Genomic DNA, 16,304 nt, shown 5'->3' with positions numbered 1-16,304 from the left:
GTAGATGGCAGCAGCCTGATGAAGCTGTAACGTAAGTTTCAGGCTCTTTTCCATAATATCAATTGGAATACAACATATACAGGCTGAACCAGACCTACAGTGACACACTTCGAGAGGTTGTTCAGGGATACCTTCTTAATATTTTGGTGCATGGGACCCACAATTTCTGGCAGCTTATTATGAAGTTATGGCATTTCGTTTGGTTTTTTGCCCTAATTATCTTTGCACCTGCACTGCACTGAAAATATTGCACAACAGTGCAAATGTTGACGGTATTCACTGTGCCTTGTTTCCACGTGCTCACAGACCTACTTTTGACAACACATTTCCATTTGCACACAGTACCTGCTGCTGACAACAGTAGTGCCCATTTTACTCTTTGCCTTCAGGTTTGCATTCATCAGTTCTGATCAGCTGCGTCTCAGGTTTGTTTCTCCAGCAGTGTTAGCTGTACATTAAGAGTGATACAAAGAGCTACAAATGGGTTCACTGATGAAGCCTTGGCCGAGATTCACCTCGTGTTCACTGAATGCAATAGAAGAGCTACACAATGACACTATGCTGACACGTTCCCGCACTGTCGGCAATTGCGTCGCTGTACAGTGTTCCATCTGAGGGTTGTTGCATAACTCTGTGCTGTGTGCTGTACATTTTGGTTATTGCTTACTACAGGCTTCTTCACTGTTGTGAAGCATTTTGACAGAATCGAGGCTGATTGCAGCAACAAATCAAATAAATCATAATTACTTTACTACTCTGTAATGAGCCACTGAAGACTGAAGGTCACTTATTTCAAAATACTTGGAAGGTATCCTTGAGAAACCTCTCTAAGTTTGTCAGAGTTCTAGTTCACATCTCTCTTCCCGCAAAAATCTTGTCTTCTTAGAATTCCATTTAAACAAACTGAATTTTTCATCCTGTGAATATTGTTTTACTGAAGTTCAAATGCCACTTGAAGAAAAGAGCTCCGGCGACGTGCACACGCACTACCTCTCCCTCTACAGACACTTGCACTATCTTGTGGACGTAAAAAGGTAAAGGTACTGTCAACATAAAAAAAACTGAGACTGATGGGGATTGGGCTTGAGACCTATGGATCTGCAGTGTGGCACTTTACCACTCAACCACTTATGTGTAACAAATGCTTCAGGCAAACAGAAAGTAGCAACCCAAGTTTTGAATGAGATCTCTCTGAATAGGATTTTTTTGGATAACACAGTTTTCACATTTTTAACAATACTTTATGTCTGCAAGCTTTTTATTTGATAGCTATTTACATCTTTTGAGCTGCAAAAACAAAAAGGGAACATACCTCCAGATAGACTGACGGGTTGCTAAGAGCTGAATGAATTGCCCCACGAGGTGCCCCCACGATGCGTGACTTAACACGCGCCACATCATCGAAGAAGATTACTTCTGCTAATGGCAATGAGGTCGGGGGTTGTAAGAGTGCCGGGAAAGCATCTTCTGTCAGGTACACCAGGAGTTTTTGTCGAATTGCTTCAAATTTTGACATCGCATCCTCATCATCATTAGACTGCTGCTCTTTCAGTTCTAAAAGCCGCTGTAAGAGAAAATGGAAAACTCTTTAGCATCTGCTTAAAATCAGGAAAAAAACTAGCTTCCAGAGATGTAAACATAAATAATTTTAAGTAGGCTAACAATGTTTGTTATAATGCATGTCACATACTGTGTGATACACAAAAGAAAACTGTGTGTGTTTGTAGCTCAGGTAATAACAACTAGAACATATTGGAAATTTAAAAAAAGAACCTTCAGTTTGATGATACAAGCCAATAGTAAAAATGTAACTGAGATGATAGAGATGTTTTTTAATGATATCGACCATGCTGATAATGAAAAAGACAATGAAAAACTTGAATTAGCTCACATTTGCTAGTTAAAGGGCAGTGCACTTAATGACTGTTATATTTTATTAGCATTCATTGTCAATCCCTTCGCACACAGCCTTTGAAATCCCACTGACGGTGGACAGAGCGAAGAAGTTCCACGCAACAACTACTGTGTATATTTTGTCACTATTTCTAGCCCAGGCCTTTAGCCACAAGGCGAACGGGAAGAGGAAGGTAGGAGCAGAGCATGTCACATTTAAGCGAAGTTTCAGTCTGTTGCAGCTGTGTTCGGTTCGTACGCTGGAGGAATGTGTTACTGGAGTGTAATTACAGTGTGTTGTCATTGCATTTCCTGTGAGTAATACGCCTCACAAATGCGTAACAGTGCTACAATTTCTGCTACATCTGCAGCAAAGTTATGTATTAGGAAGGCGTGCAGAAAGTACTTTGGCTTTGAAATCGGGGACTAGGAAGAGCCTTAGGTTCTTCGTGTATGTTGTAAATCTTGTGTCTCAAGTATTCATTCATGGTTGAATTGTAAAAGAGCTTCCATGCTATACCCATGACCTGGTAAAAACCATCAAAACATTAATGATTTTTACTTGTATATGACAACTCCATTCACACAGAGTATTTATAAGAAGAAAAAGTCTTCCTCGACGTGTCGCAACGTGCCGTCAGCCACCTGCTTGTGACGGCGGCGAGGCTGCTTGTGGAACTAGTGCTGCACTGCAAAAACCAGTTACTTGAAAGATCATCATTTTGTGTGTAATCATGAGCATACAGAGATTCACAAAATAACAAACAGTGAACTTAATGACCTAGTGAGAGACACAGAACTGTCGAAAGGTAAAGCTGAACTGTTGGCATCGAGAATACAACAGTAGCATTGTCTTGATAAGACAGTAAATGTGACTGCATTCTGAAACCACCGTATGCCACTCCTCCCACTTTTCGAAAGTGAAAAGAATTTTGTATTTTTTAGTGATTTACAGGGACTAATGGCAACTATGGACATTGACTATAAAAGTGATCAGTGGAGGTTGTCCATTGACTCCTCCAAAGTCAGTCTCAAGTTGTAGAATTTTAGAACACGTATTATGTTCGAGTATAATGTCTTTTCTGGGACCTAGAAATCTACTCTGTAGGAATCAGCATGGGTTTCAAAAAAGACAGTCGTGTGAAACCCAGCTCGCGCTATTCGTCCACGAGACTCAGAGGGCCATAGACACGGGTTCACTGGTAGATGCCGTGTTTCTTGACTTCCGCAAGGCATTTGACACAGTTCCCCACAGTCATTTAATGAACAAAGTAAGAGCATACGGACTATCAGACCAATTGTGTGATTGGATTGAGGAGTTCCTAGATAACAGAACGCAGCATGTCATTCTCAATGGAGAGAAGTCTTCTGAAGTAAGAGTGATTTCAGGTGTGCCGCAGGGGAGTGTCATAGGACCGTTGCTCTCCACAATATACATAAATGACCTGGTGGACTACATCGGAAGTTCACTGAGGCTTTTTGCAGATGATGCTGTGGTGTATCGAGAGGTTGTAACAATGGAAACTTGTACTGAAATGCAGGAGGATCTGAAGCGAATTGACGCACGGTGCAGGGAATGGGAATTGAATCTCAATGTAGACAAGTGCTGCGGATACATAGAAAGATAGATCCTTTATCATTTAGCTACAAAATAGCAGGTCAGCAACTGGAAGCAGTTAATTCCATAAATTATCTGGGAATACGCATTAGGAGCGATTTAAAATGGAATGATCATATAAAGTTGATCGTCGGTAAAGCAGATGCCAGACAGATTCATTGGAAGAATCCTAAGGAAATGCAATCCGAAAACAAAGGAAGTAGGCTACAGTACGCTTGTTCGCCCACTGCCTGAATACTGCTCAGCAGTGTGGGATCCACACCAGATAGGGTTGATAGAAGAGAGAGAGAAGATGCAACGGAGAGCAGGACGCTTCATTACAGGATCATTTAGTAATCGCAAAAGTGTTACGGAGATGATAGATAAACTCCAGTGGAAGACTCTGCAGGAGAGACGCTCAGTAGCTCGGTACGGGCTTTTGTTAAAGTTTCGAGAACATACCTTCACCGAAGAGTCAAGCAGTATATTGCTCCCTCCTACGTATATCTCGCGAAGAGACCATGAGGATAAAATCAGAGAGATTAGAGCCCACACAGAAGCATACCAACAATCCTCCTTTCCACGAACAATACGAGACTGGAATAGAAGGGAGAACCGATAGAGGTACTCAGGGTACCCTCCACCACACACCGTCAGGTGGCTTGCGGAGTATGGATGTAGATGTAGATGTAGAAGTGTGTACTACTACATAGCGGCAACATGTTACCACTGATTCTGACTGGGTATGCAGCATATGTGAAAGAAATGAAACAATGGAAAATCCTGAATGGAATGTAGAAATATTAGAGAGGGTAAGTTGCTGCTCACCACATAGCAGAGAATGCTAAGTCACAATAGGCGCAACAGAAAGATTCACACAATTATAGTTTTTGGCCCTTTTTTGCTCTGCCTATCATGACTCAGCATTGTGAGTACCAACTTCCCTGCTCTAATATTGTTACATGAAAGATAATATGATAATATGAACTAATGAACTAATTGTTATTGCAATCGAACTATAACAAGTTTAAATGGCAGATTTAGGGAGATCTGAATGTCATAAGCATATTAGTTGGGCTACAAAATGGTAACATCGAATTTCATTGCTTCCTTTGCCTCTGGGATACTGCACCAAAGCACTTCATTATAAAAATGAAGACTGGCCAAAGTGTCCATCGCTTGAACTATGCTCTCATATTGTTATGCATGAAGCATTTGTTGTATCCAAGAATATAATTCGCCCTGCTCTTCATATAAAATTTGGCCCAATAAACTTCGTTAGGCCATTAGCAAAACTGGGGGAGCACTTTTTTATTTTTTATTTATTTATTTTTTCTGCTTTGTTCCTCCTGAACTTTTGCACAGATATTAATTCTAAAATTTGAAAATTTGAGTTCAAATACTAAAATAATAGTGAAATGAGGTGTCTTTGATCTTTGTGTATACATGAGAAAATAAAAACTAAAAATGGGGTTTAGAGATTAAATCTCACCATCATTAATATAGACAGACGATAGCTCAACTTTAGGACAATAGGGCGATGATGTGGCTATAATCTATTTGAGGACCAATTCCCAGATTTTCTGGAAGTAATTTAGGGAAACAACAGAAAAATTATGTCAGGATGTCAATCACATCTCTGTCTGGGTTCGAACAAGATGTTCCACCTATTTTGGCAAGAAGAGAATCAGGTTTTGCTTTCTTTATCATTAGGGATATTCAAATCATGTCTGCCACAAATTTCAGTCACACATTTTAAGTTCTCCCCCTGCCACATGAGACAGTGGACTGCTCTCACTTTGAAGACTCTTTCGAGAGCACACACATTTTCAAGAGATGAAGCCTGGAAGAAACTAGCTGATGGATAGTTTTGGAAAATAAAGACAGGAACTGAGAGTAGTGGAAATGAAAAATGTGTTTTATTACTAGAGCACCTTGGATAAAATAAATATTCAGCACATTACCCACGAATAAATAATCACTGGGCAGTTCACAAAAGAATAATGAATGTGTATATATGGAAAGTAACATACCTTTTTTAGTTCACTTCTACTCAAATTCCCTTCTAGCATATTCACCACTCTCTTTGTAGGACTAGTCTCAGGGGATTCAAAAAGATTAGCTCTTTTAGCTGATCCACTGCAGACATCTCTCTTAGCAGAGCTACCGTACTTTGGACTTCTCAGTGGAGTTCTTCTCGCAGGACTGTTCAAACCACACTTCCTCACTGGAGTGCTCATTGGGGACTTGGATAAACTTCTGGTCTTCGTGGGAGTTGTAAAATTGTTCATCACCAGAGGAGGCCTTCGCTTTGTCGGGCTCTCCATTTCTCCTGGATTCCGTTTCTTCCTCGGACTTTCAAAATCTGCAACCCGCTGGAGGTCTGCGGCAGCACGCTCTAGCGTACTGTACAACAGTTCCAGCTTCGAGCTCCAGTGATTTGTCTGGGACTTCTGACAAGACAGACACTCAAGGGCAGAGGCTACAAGAGTCGACAATTCCTGCTGCGATTGCACACGGAGCAGCTGGACAGACTGTCTAAAACCAGCTGACTCAGTAACTGGTTGTGACACCGACAGTGAGTACAGCTCACGAATCTGTAAGGAAGAGAGGAATTAACACATTACTTGCCATAAGATTTCAAAAGTAACTAAACAGACAAAGGTACATCTTGAATCCAAATTTTCACAATGAAAAAGTCACTCAAACAGGTTATAATTTTACCATGTCAGTAGTTTCTGGGTACTACGGTCTTAATTTTATTTTCATAAAATATTACAGATTACTCAATTAGAAGAAAATGTTGTGTGTAATAACAAAATAAGATTTCACAAAATATCAAATGCAGTATCGATGGTAAAACATCAGGATTACAAATAATTAGAGAGAGAGAGAGAGAGAGAGAGAGAGAGAGAGAGAGAGAGAGAGAGAGAGAGAGAGAGACCTAGAAAACTACTGCCGACTCAGGTGGTGGTTGAAGAGATCACTATAGCAAATATCCACTAGTACTAGTAATGCTGGCCTCTGTTTTGAACACAACCGAGGCAGTCTCCCTACACATTGGTGAGGGGCCTGAAGATGGCACAGTAAAACGGTGAAACTGGTTGCCAATTAAAATAGAGTTGAAAATTGATGGCTGAAGGGTATTTAATTTGACATCCTTTACTGTCTGTGTGTCAGGTGTTTGCCCAACCCTGCCCACCTGCACTGGACATGATCGGCAGGTGCGTGAGCTGCAACAGCCTATGTCGGATGTACCACAGTGTAAAGAGATGTTGTTTGCACATTGTGTTGTCTTAATAATTTCATCTCGTCTTCTTCACAAAGATGCTCAAGGAGACGACGTGGCATCAAATACTCTCATCAGGCAGCTGAACAATCCTAGCCTATTATGTGGTGTGATCATTTCATTTCATTTCATTCTCACAGTAAACACAAAAGGATACTGCAAACGTTAATGGTAAACACAGAACAATTTAAGACTTTTTACACAATTTTAGGTTTAGTCAAACATGTTAGTAACATAGAGAATGACCTAATAATTTCAAATCTGTACATTCAATTAATTTCAGCTACATCTATACTCTGAAAACCACCATGAACCTCCTACTATTTCGTAGTAACTAGAACCACTATAATGGGAGATATGATACTGCATGAAGAGTTTGACAGAGCACTGAAAGATCTAAGTCGAAACAAGGCCCCGGGAGTAGACAATAATCCATTAGAACTACTGATAACCTTGGGAGAGCCAGTCCTGACAAACCTCTACCATCTGGTGAGCAAGATGTATGAGACAGGTGAAATACCCTCAGCATTCAAGAAGAATATAATAATTCCAATCCCAAACAAAGCAGGTGTTGAAAAATGTGAAAATTACTGAACTATTAGTTTAATAAGTCACAGTTGCAAAATACTAATGCGAATTCTTTACAGATGAATGGAAAACTGATAGAAGCTGACCTCAGGGAAGATCAGTTTGGATTCCATAGAAATGTTGGAACACGTGAGGCAATACTGGCCTTACGACTTATCTCAGAAGAATGATTAAGGAAAGATAAACCTATGTTTCTAGCATTTGTAGACTTAGAGAAAGCTTTTGACAATGTTGACTGGAATACTCTCTTTCAAATTCTAAAGGTGGCAGGGGTAAAATACAGGGAGCGAAAGGCTATTTACAATTTGAACAGAAACCAGATGGCAGTTACAAGAATCGAGGGGGTATGAAAGAGAAGCAGTGTTTGGGAAGGGAGTGAGACAGGGTTGTAGCCTCTCCCTGATGTTATTCAATCTGTATATTGAGCAAGCGGTAAAGGACACAAAAGAAAAGTTTGGAGTAGGTATTAAAATCCATGGAGAAGAAATAAAAACTTTGAGGTTCGCCGATGACATTGTAATTCTGTCAGAGAGAGCAAAGGACTTGTAAGAGCAGTTGAACGGAATAGATAGTGTCTTGAAATGAGGATATAAGATGAGCATCGACAAAAACCAAACTAGGATAATGGAATGTAGTCCAATTAAGTCGGGTGATGCTGAGAGAATTAGATTAGGAAATGACACACTTAAAGTAGTAAAGGAGTTTTGCTATTTGGGGAGCAAAATAACTGATGATGGTCGAAGTAGAGAGGATATAAAATGTAGACTGGCAATGGCAAGGAAAGCGTTTCTGAAGAAGAGAAATTTGTTAACATTGAGTATAGATTTAAGCGTCAGGAAGTCGTTTCTGAAAGTATTTGTATGGAGTGTAGTCATGTATGTAAGTGAAACATGGACGATAAATAGCTTGGACAAGAAGAGAATAAAAGCTTTCGAAATGTGGTGCTACAGAAGAATGCTGAAGATTAGATGGGTAGATCACATAACTAATGAGGAGGTATTGAAGAGAATTGAGGAGAAGAGGAGCTTGTGGCACAACTTGACTAGAAGAAGGGATCAGTTGGAAGGACATGTTCCGAGACATCGAGGGATCACAAATTTAGCATTGGAGGGCAGCGTGGAAGTTAAAAATCATAGAGGGAGACCAAGAGATGAATACACTAAGCAGATTCAGGAGGATATAGGCTGCAGTAGGTACTGGGAGATGAAGAAGCTTGCACAGGATAGAGCAGCATGGAGAGCTGCATCAAGCCAGTCTCAGGACTGAAGACAACAATAACAACAGAACCACTATTAACGAAGTACCACAGCTTTTGTTAATCAAGTCTTCCACTTGCCTTATGCTTATCTCAAGGTTTCTTAGGTCTTTGTGATCACCTATTGATTATCAGAGGGTTACGAGAGTAGAGCAAAGTTCAGTCTGGAAATCATCTTTTATGTAATTCAGTCTGATGGCTTAACTAATTTTAAAACGGACATTATACTTGTTATTCCACTTTCTTTCTACAAACAAGCTGTTAATGACTCCCGTTATAGGAAGAAATTATTCTCTTGTACTGCCTTAGCAGTGACACTAGCAACACTGTTCCAACGATGACAAAAGTCAATGTATGCATTAACAATACAGCAGGGGTATTGTTTCCTCATGTTTTAGTTGTTTGTCATCTTCCAAACAGTTACACAGCAATTGCTATATTTATGAAAATGACAATATTAAAACAGAAATGCATTATGGTTTGGCTTCGAAAGAAACTGGAAGCAATAAAACAGACTCACAATAGCATGAAATTGTGTTCAAAAGCTAGTGAAAATTGCTTATCACCTCCAGTTGTTGGTGATTGGACAAGAAATAGAAAAAAATATTAAATTTGTAGAAAATAAAAGCCCCTTTTTAATGATAAAAAAAAGATGCAGCTAACTTTCCCGGAAACAGATGAATCCACGCTTTCAACAATACTGTAGTTGATATATGTTCATTTTGAGTTTCATGATAGTGCCAAATTTATGTCACGTATGGTCGGGTTTTTTTTTCTTTTTTTTTATGAGCAAAAGTTAATCACCATGTGAACATTGACTAAAAAGCTGGGAAACACAGTGTGGAGTGCAACTGCTAAAATATATTTTTTTTGCATCTTAAAATTATATAATTTGGATTGTTGTTCCTCTGCATGATTATAATATTCAAATAGCATTTATGATCAACATTTTTTGCATAACTAAAGGTTAAAACTAATTTAATTTCAATTTATAGAGGAGTTGCTAGTCACAGATAGGCACAACAAATAGACTTTCACAAAATGAGCTTCTGGCCAACAAGGCTTGGAGCATCTCTGTTATATGGTGAGAAACAACTATCCTTTTCATAATATTGTTCCATTCCATCTTGGACTTTTCACTAATTCCAATTTCATGTTTGCATTACGTTACATTAAATTAATACTTCTTATTCCACAGATTATGAATACGAATGTATCAGTTGAATGCAAGTTTTTCTATACATTGTAATTAATAACTTTCTTTTTTATGATTACTACTTCATATTTAATAATTCATCTCGTGAGTGGAAGGAGCTGTCATTCAGAAATTGTTTTAATTTGTTTTTATACGCTGCCCACGAACCTACTACGGTGTCGTAGCAGGCAGAGAGGTGATACTCCGACGTGGCGCGTCCCCGGGTGGCGGATAGGGGTGTCCTCACCGGCTTGCCGGCGGATATGAGTGAAATAAAATAGCTCTCGCGGACCAAACACTCAACCTCTATGGTTCACAACCATAATTGTAATTCGGAGCTTGCTCCATCCAAGGCTCAATGCCTTCGATAATCAAATATGCACGGAAATCTTTTAAGAAATTCTCCACCGCTTGGCACTACCCAAGGAATACTGCACTCGGATACAGTGGGCAGTCACTTAAAAGATAAGTTGGATGAGTCGGAGCATCTAGAAATACCCAAGACAGACCAAAGACTGAAACAGACATTAAAAATGAAATAAATAAATTACTTAGCAACATTTAACATTAACTCCCTGGCACAAGTAGGGAAATTGAAAATTCTAACTAATGAACTAGACAAACAAGGGATCCTAATAGCAGGACTACAAGAGATGAGGAATTCTGACCAGGTGCCCATGGAATCTCAAGGTTATAGAATATACAAAGGCATCCCGGGAGAAAGAGTGATGAAAAATTGTCCACAATTTGGTACGGGATTCATAGTCAACTTAAAAATAATTGATTCGATAACAGATTTCCAGGCCCAATCTCCTAGGCTCTCGATGCTGACAGTAAAAGCATCAAATAAATTCTATACAATAATTAACGCCCATGCTCCCACGAATGATAAAAACAATAGGACAAAAACCAGAGAAGAGACAGATGAATTCTGGGACCTACTAGATCAAACAGTGACAAATATAAACAAAAATTTTAATAGGTGATTTCAATGTATAACTGGGCAATGAAAAGAGATACAGAGACATAATAGGAAAATGGCTGGCTCAAAAACGAACCAATAAAAATGGTATAAGATTAGTAGAATTCTGTAGAAACCATAACATGATATCAAAATCGACCTATTTTACGAGAAAACCCAATAAACTAAAAACATGGAAACACCCAGATTGGAGAAAGGGGGAATGGCAATTAGATCACATCTATATGGACAAAAATTACCATAAAGAAATCCAAAATGTTAAAGTACTTAGAAGTATTAAAAACAAAGATTCCAAGACTTACCAAGCGGGAAAGCGCCGGCAGACAGGCACATGAACAAAACACACAAACACACACACAGAATTACTAGCTTCCGCAACCGATGGTTGCTTCTTCAGGAAGGAGAGGGAAAGACGAAAGGATGTGGGTTTTAAGGGAGAGGGTAAGGAGTCATTCCAATCCCGGGAGCGGGAAGACTTCCCTAAGGGGGAAAAAAGGACAGGTGTACACTCGCGCGCGCGCACACACACACACACACACACACACACACACACACACACACACACACACACATACACATATCCATATCCATCCGCACATACACAGACACAAGCAGACAGACAGATGTCTGCTTGTGTCTGTGTATGTGCGGATGGATATGTGTGTGTATGTATGCGAGTGTACACCTGTCCTTTTTTTCCCCTAAGGGAAGTCTTTCCGCTCCCGGGATTGGAATGACTCCTTACCCTCTCCCTTAAAACCCACATCCTTTCGTCTTTCCCTCTCCTTCCTGAAGAAGCAACCATCGGTTGCGAAAGCTAGTAATTCTGTGTATGTGTTTGTGTGTTTTGTTCATGTGCCTGTCTGCCGGCGCTTTCCCGCTTGGTAAGTCTTGGAATCTTTGTTTTTAATACCTTTTTCCCATGTGGAAGTTTCTTTCTATTTTATTTACAAAGTACTTAGAGGAATAGACATGGGGTCAGACCATCACATGGTGAAAATCAAATGTAAATTCACACCTGAAAAGAAACCAAAATCCAAATTTAAAATGAGAAAAATATATGACCCTCATAAACTAATAAACAATGATCAATATAAAGAACTAACTCAAAAAATTGAGAAAACTTATAAATTTGTGAAACAATTACTAACAAAGAGATAGAGGGGCTGGCCAGTACTTACCTCAGCTCAGTACAGCCGATAGAAACACAAAAAACAACCGAAAATTTAAGCTCCTAGCTTTCGGAATAAATGTTCCTTCATCAGGGAGGAGAGAGGGGAAAGAAAGGGAAGAAGGGAAAGTGGATTTAGTTACTCACAACCCAGGTTATGAAGCAACAGGGAAAGGAAAACAGGGAAGGTAGCAAGGATGGAGGCATGGTTGTCAGAGGGAAGCCAAAGATATTCTACTGCAGGTACTGTGCCAGCTTCAAACCAAAGAGGATGCATACAGAAGTAAAGAGGTGTATAGTATAAAGATGTAGGATGGAAAGATGCATGTTTTTTGTGTTTCTATCGGCTGTACTGAGCTGAGGTAAGTACTGGCCAGCCCCTCTATCTCTTTGTTAGTAATAGTTAAAACTTATAAATTGGAAGAGATAGTCCCGAAACTAAAAGAAATAGCCGAAAAAATTGCCCCACCAAACCCAAGGAAACAGCATCAATGGTGGAATGAGGAAGGCGATAAAGCATTTGAAAATAGACACCACGCATGGTTAAATCATCAAAGCCAGAAAACAGAAATCACATGAAGAATCGACTAAACAAAGAAAACTAACTCAAAAAACAATCAGAAGTACTAAAAGACAATATCAAAAGAGCATTATTCAACAAATAGAAATAGATCATAAAAAGACAAATTCAAGGGATTATTATAAAATATTTAGTAAACAACTTCAAAAATATGAACCACAAACACTCATGCTAAAAGATACAACCGGAAAAATAGCACACAACAATAAAGATAATGCCCAAATTCTAGCAGATGCATTCGATCAACTACTGAATGGTGAAGAACCAAAAGAACGGCTTCAAATAAACACAGAAACGCCCATTAAAAATTCAACAGAATACATTGGTCCACCAAACATTAATGAAGTAAATCAAGCCATTAAAGGACTGAAAAATTATAAAGCTAGTGGCAAAGACCAAACATTTGCAGAGCTGTGGAAAAATGCATCAGAATCAAGTAAAGAATCACTTCACCCAAGTTTAATTAAAATGTGGAATGATGAAACATTGCCGGAACATTGGACAACAGCAGTAATACACCCTCTACACAAGAAAGAACTAATCCGGATAACTATAGAGGAATCTCTCTCTTGGATTGTACATATAAAATATTTTCTAGAATAATTTATAATCGATGCAAAGGTGATCTGGAAAAAGAATTAGGGGATTACCAAGGAGGATTTCGACCATGGCGCAGCTGTCCGGAACAAATCATAACGCTAAAATTGGTAATGGATATTTACAAAAGAAGACAGAAACAAATGATTATAACTTTCGTGGACTTTAAAAAAGCATATGACAGTATTCACAAACCTTCAATGTTGAAAATACTACGAAATCTTGGATTACATCTTAAACTAGTAAAGATGATAAGCTTAACTTTAACAAATACTAAATCAAAGGTGAAGTTCTGATGTGAAATGTCTGAACCCTTCACAATTAAAACAGGACTAAGACAAGGTGATGTATTATCACCCCTTCTGTTCAACTGTACTCTGGAATATTTAATGAGAGAATGGTATAAAGAAAACAAAAAAATATAAAAATTGGGTACAATAAAGACAAAATTAGCCTAAATTGTTTGGGATTTGCAGATGATCTGACACTACTAGCCAAAAACATTGAAGAGGCTAGGGATCAACTCACAAATCTCCAAAATATTGCAGGAAAAGTAGGATTAACAATTTCATTTGAAAAAACAAAAATAATGGAAACAGACCCCCTTGTAATAAATAGTGTACAGATGTGTGGGACTGATATAGAAATTGTAAAACAATTTAAGTACCTTGGAGAAAGTATAACCTATAACTTAAATGAAAAAGAATGTCCTGGACAGAGAGAACTAATAAATTATCAAGAGCCCAAAAAGTATCCAGAAACACATACAATAAAAAATGTTTGTCAATAAATACAAAATTAAAACATTACAAGACTGTTGTCCAACCAGAAATAACCTATGGAAGTGAAACCCTGTTTAAGCTAAATCAAAAGAACAACACAGACAAAATTCTAAAAATAGAAAGAAGAATAATAAGGACATGCATCAATAAAAAGTACCAAAAAGCAGGAGAATGGCATATTGTCCCAAATGCAGTAGTATATCCAGAGATAGAACCAGTAACGGATACCATGAGAAAGAAGAGAATATCATTTTTTGGCCATCTATTGAGAACACCTGAAGACAGATTAATACGCAAAATTTTGGAGAAACTCTGGAAACAAAAACAACCTGTCTGGATAAAGGAAATAAAAGAAGACATGAAAGAACTAGACATAACGCTGGAGGACTTTAAAACCAAATCAAAACAAGTAAATAAATTAAAAAATAGAAATATTAGATTCTTGCCAAAAATTGATAAAAGAGAAACAACTAAAAGGGTATTTTCAGAAGAGGGACGAAAACAAAGATCGGATAGAATGAAGAAATACTGGAAAGCCAAGAAGGAAAAAACAATGAGAAATCTTAGGAAGACCGGATAGAAATTGACTGAAGTGGTCCAATGAGGCCGTAAAAGCACAATAATAATAAAAAAAATAATATGCTGCCTGGCTATGTATCACACTTTTAAGGCTATTTGGTAAATGAACTATGACTTTTATGACAGTGTAATTCACACTTTTTTGTGCTAAAATCATATGTAACCCAAAAAAGAAGTTCATCCTTTCTTCCAGTGCTGCAGCTATGCACTTTGCTATTGTTTTTGAACTGGGATGGGTTATTATTAACAAGTTTTGTAAGTGAGCATATGTATTGTGAAGGTACTGTGAATATCCCTAGTTCCTTAAAAAATGTGTGCAAGTTGATTTTGGGTGGGCTCCGTCTATTATTTGGATTACACAGTTCTGTCCAATGAATAATTTTTATCTCATTTATGAATTATTCCAAAAATATGAAGCCACGTGAAAGTAGTGAATGATAACAGGCTTAGGTAGGCTAATTTACTGATTTATTTATCACCAAAATTTGCAAATGTTTCAGCAGATCATCACTGTGTTTCTTCCAATTCAATTTCTCATCAATCAAACACCCAGAAATTTTGAATATTCTGTCCAATACAAAGAGACTTGTCTTCAAAGCCTATAATTATCAATTAGTGTATACTGTGTTTCTCAAAATTTAGTGAGAGTTTATCTGCAGGGAACCACTTAATAATTTTCTGCATTATTTTCAATTTTCCCAGCTAATTCTTGTTTTTTGGATGTGATTATTATAATACACCACCAGCAAAAAGAACTAGCTTTGCATCTCCATGAATGTAGAGTGGCAAGTCATTAATATATATTAAGAACAATAATATATTTTAAGAACAATAATAAATATTAAGAACAATAATAAATATTAAGAACAATAATAAATATTAAGAACAATAATAAATATTAAGAACAATAATAAATATTAAGAACAATAATATATATTAAGAACAATAATATATATTAAGAACAATAATATATATTAAGAACAATAATAGACCCAAAACTGAACCCTGTGGGACACCGTCCTTGATACTTACCAGTTGGATGACTCTGCTGATTTTTGCAGATTGTCTGTACTGCTAATTTCAACCTTCAGCATTCTTTCACATAAACATGAATTAAACCATTTGTGCACTGTTCCACACATACCACAATACTCAAGTTTACCTTGAAAAATTTTATGATTCACACAGCCAAAAGTCTTTAAGAGATCACAAAAAATTCAAATGGGTGATGTTCAGTTATTCAGAGCAGTTAATATTTGATTAGTGAAAGCATATATAGCATTTTCTGATGAAAAGCATTTCTGAAAACCAAACCCACATTTTGTTAGTGGTGTTGGTGGGAAGGATGCATATGGCACAGGCTGTGAGGCAGTCATTGAGATGAGGGATATCATAGTGATATGTGTAGCTGAAACCACACTGTGAGCAGCAGCACCAGTGCATGATGCGAGTGGCGACTGGGTGGGGATAAGGATGATGCTGGGGCAGGGAGGGGGAGGGATAGTATGGTGGGAGTGGCGGACAGTGAAGTGCTGCAGTTTAGACTGAGGTCAGGAGAGAAGGTGCAGAGGAGGGAGAGGATAAGTAGTGAAAAGGAGAGAAACAAAAAGAAATTAAAAGATTGGGTATGGCAGTGAAATAACAGTTGTGTAGTGCTGGAATGGGAACATGGACGGTGCTGGATGGGTGATAACAGTGACTATCAAAGGTTGAGGCCAGGAGGGTTATGGGAATGTAGGATGTATTGCAGGGTAAGTTCCCACCTGTGCAATTCAGAAAAGCTGGTGTTGGTGGGA

General features: G+C 38.2%; 1 protein-coding gene across 2 annotated transcripts in view; it reads right to left on the bottom strand.

Moving 5' to 3' along the window:
• Positions 1-16,304, bottom strand: part of LOC126284386 (origin recognition complex subunit 3) — a 114,281-nt gene that overhangs the window by 24,635 nt on the left and 73,342 nt on the right. For both annotated transcript variants that reach the window (XM_049983273.1, XM_049983274.1), the window contains exons 10-11: positions 5,524-6,087; positions 1,313-1,564 (exon numbers count right to left, since the gene is read on the bottom strand). In XM_049983273.1, coding sequence (XP_049839230.1) covers positions 1,313-1,564; positions 5,524-6,087 — 816 coding nt within the window. The remainder of the gene's footprint in view (positions 1-1,312; positions 1,565-5,523; positions 6,088-16,304) is intronic.

The sequence above is a fragment of the Schistocerca gregaria genome, chromosome 8, assembly GCF_023897955.1.
Source record: "Schistocerca gregaria isolate iqSchGreg1 chromosome 8, iqSchGreg1.2, whole genome shotgun sequence".
Taxonomy (NCBI): domain Eukaryota; kingdom Metazoa; phylum Arthropoda; class Insecta; order Orthoptera; family Acrididae; genus Schistocerca; species Schistocerca gregaria.
Note: the sequence above shows the minus strand (reverse complement) of the source record. Positions and strands in the feature narration are given on the sequence as shown.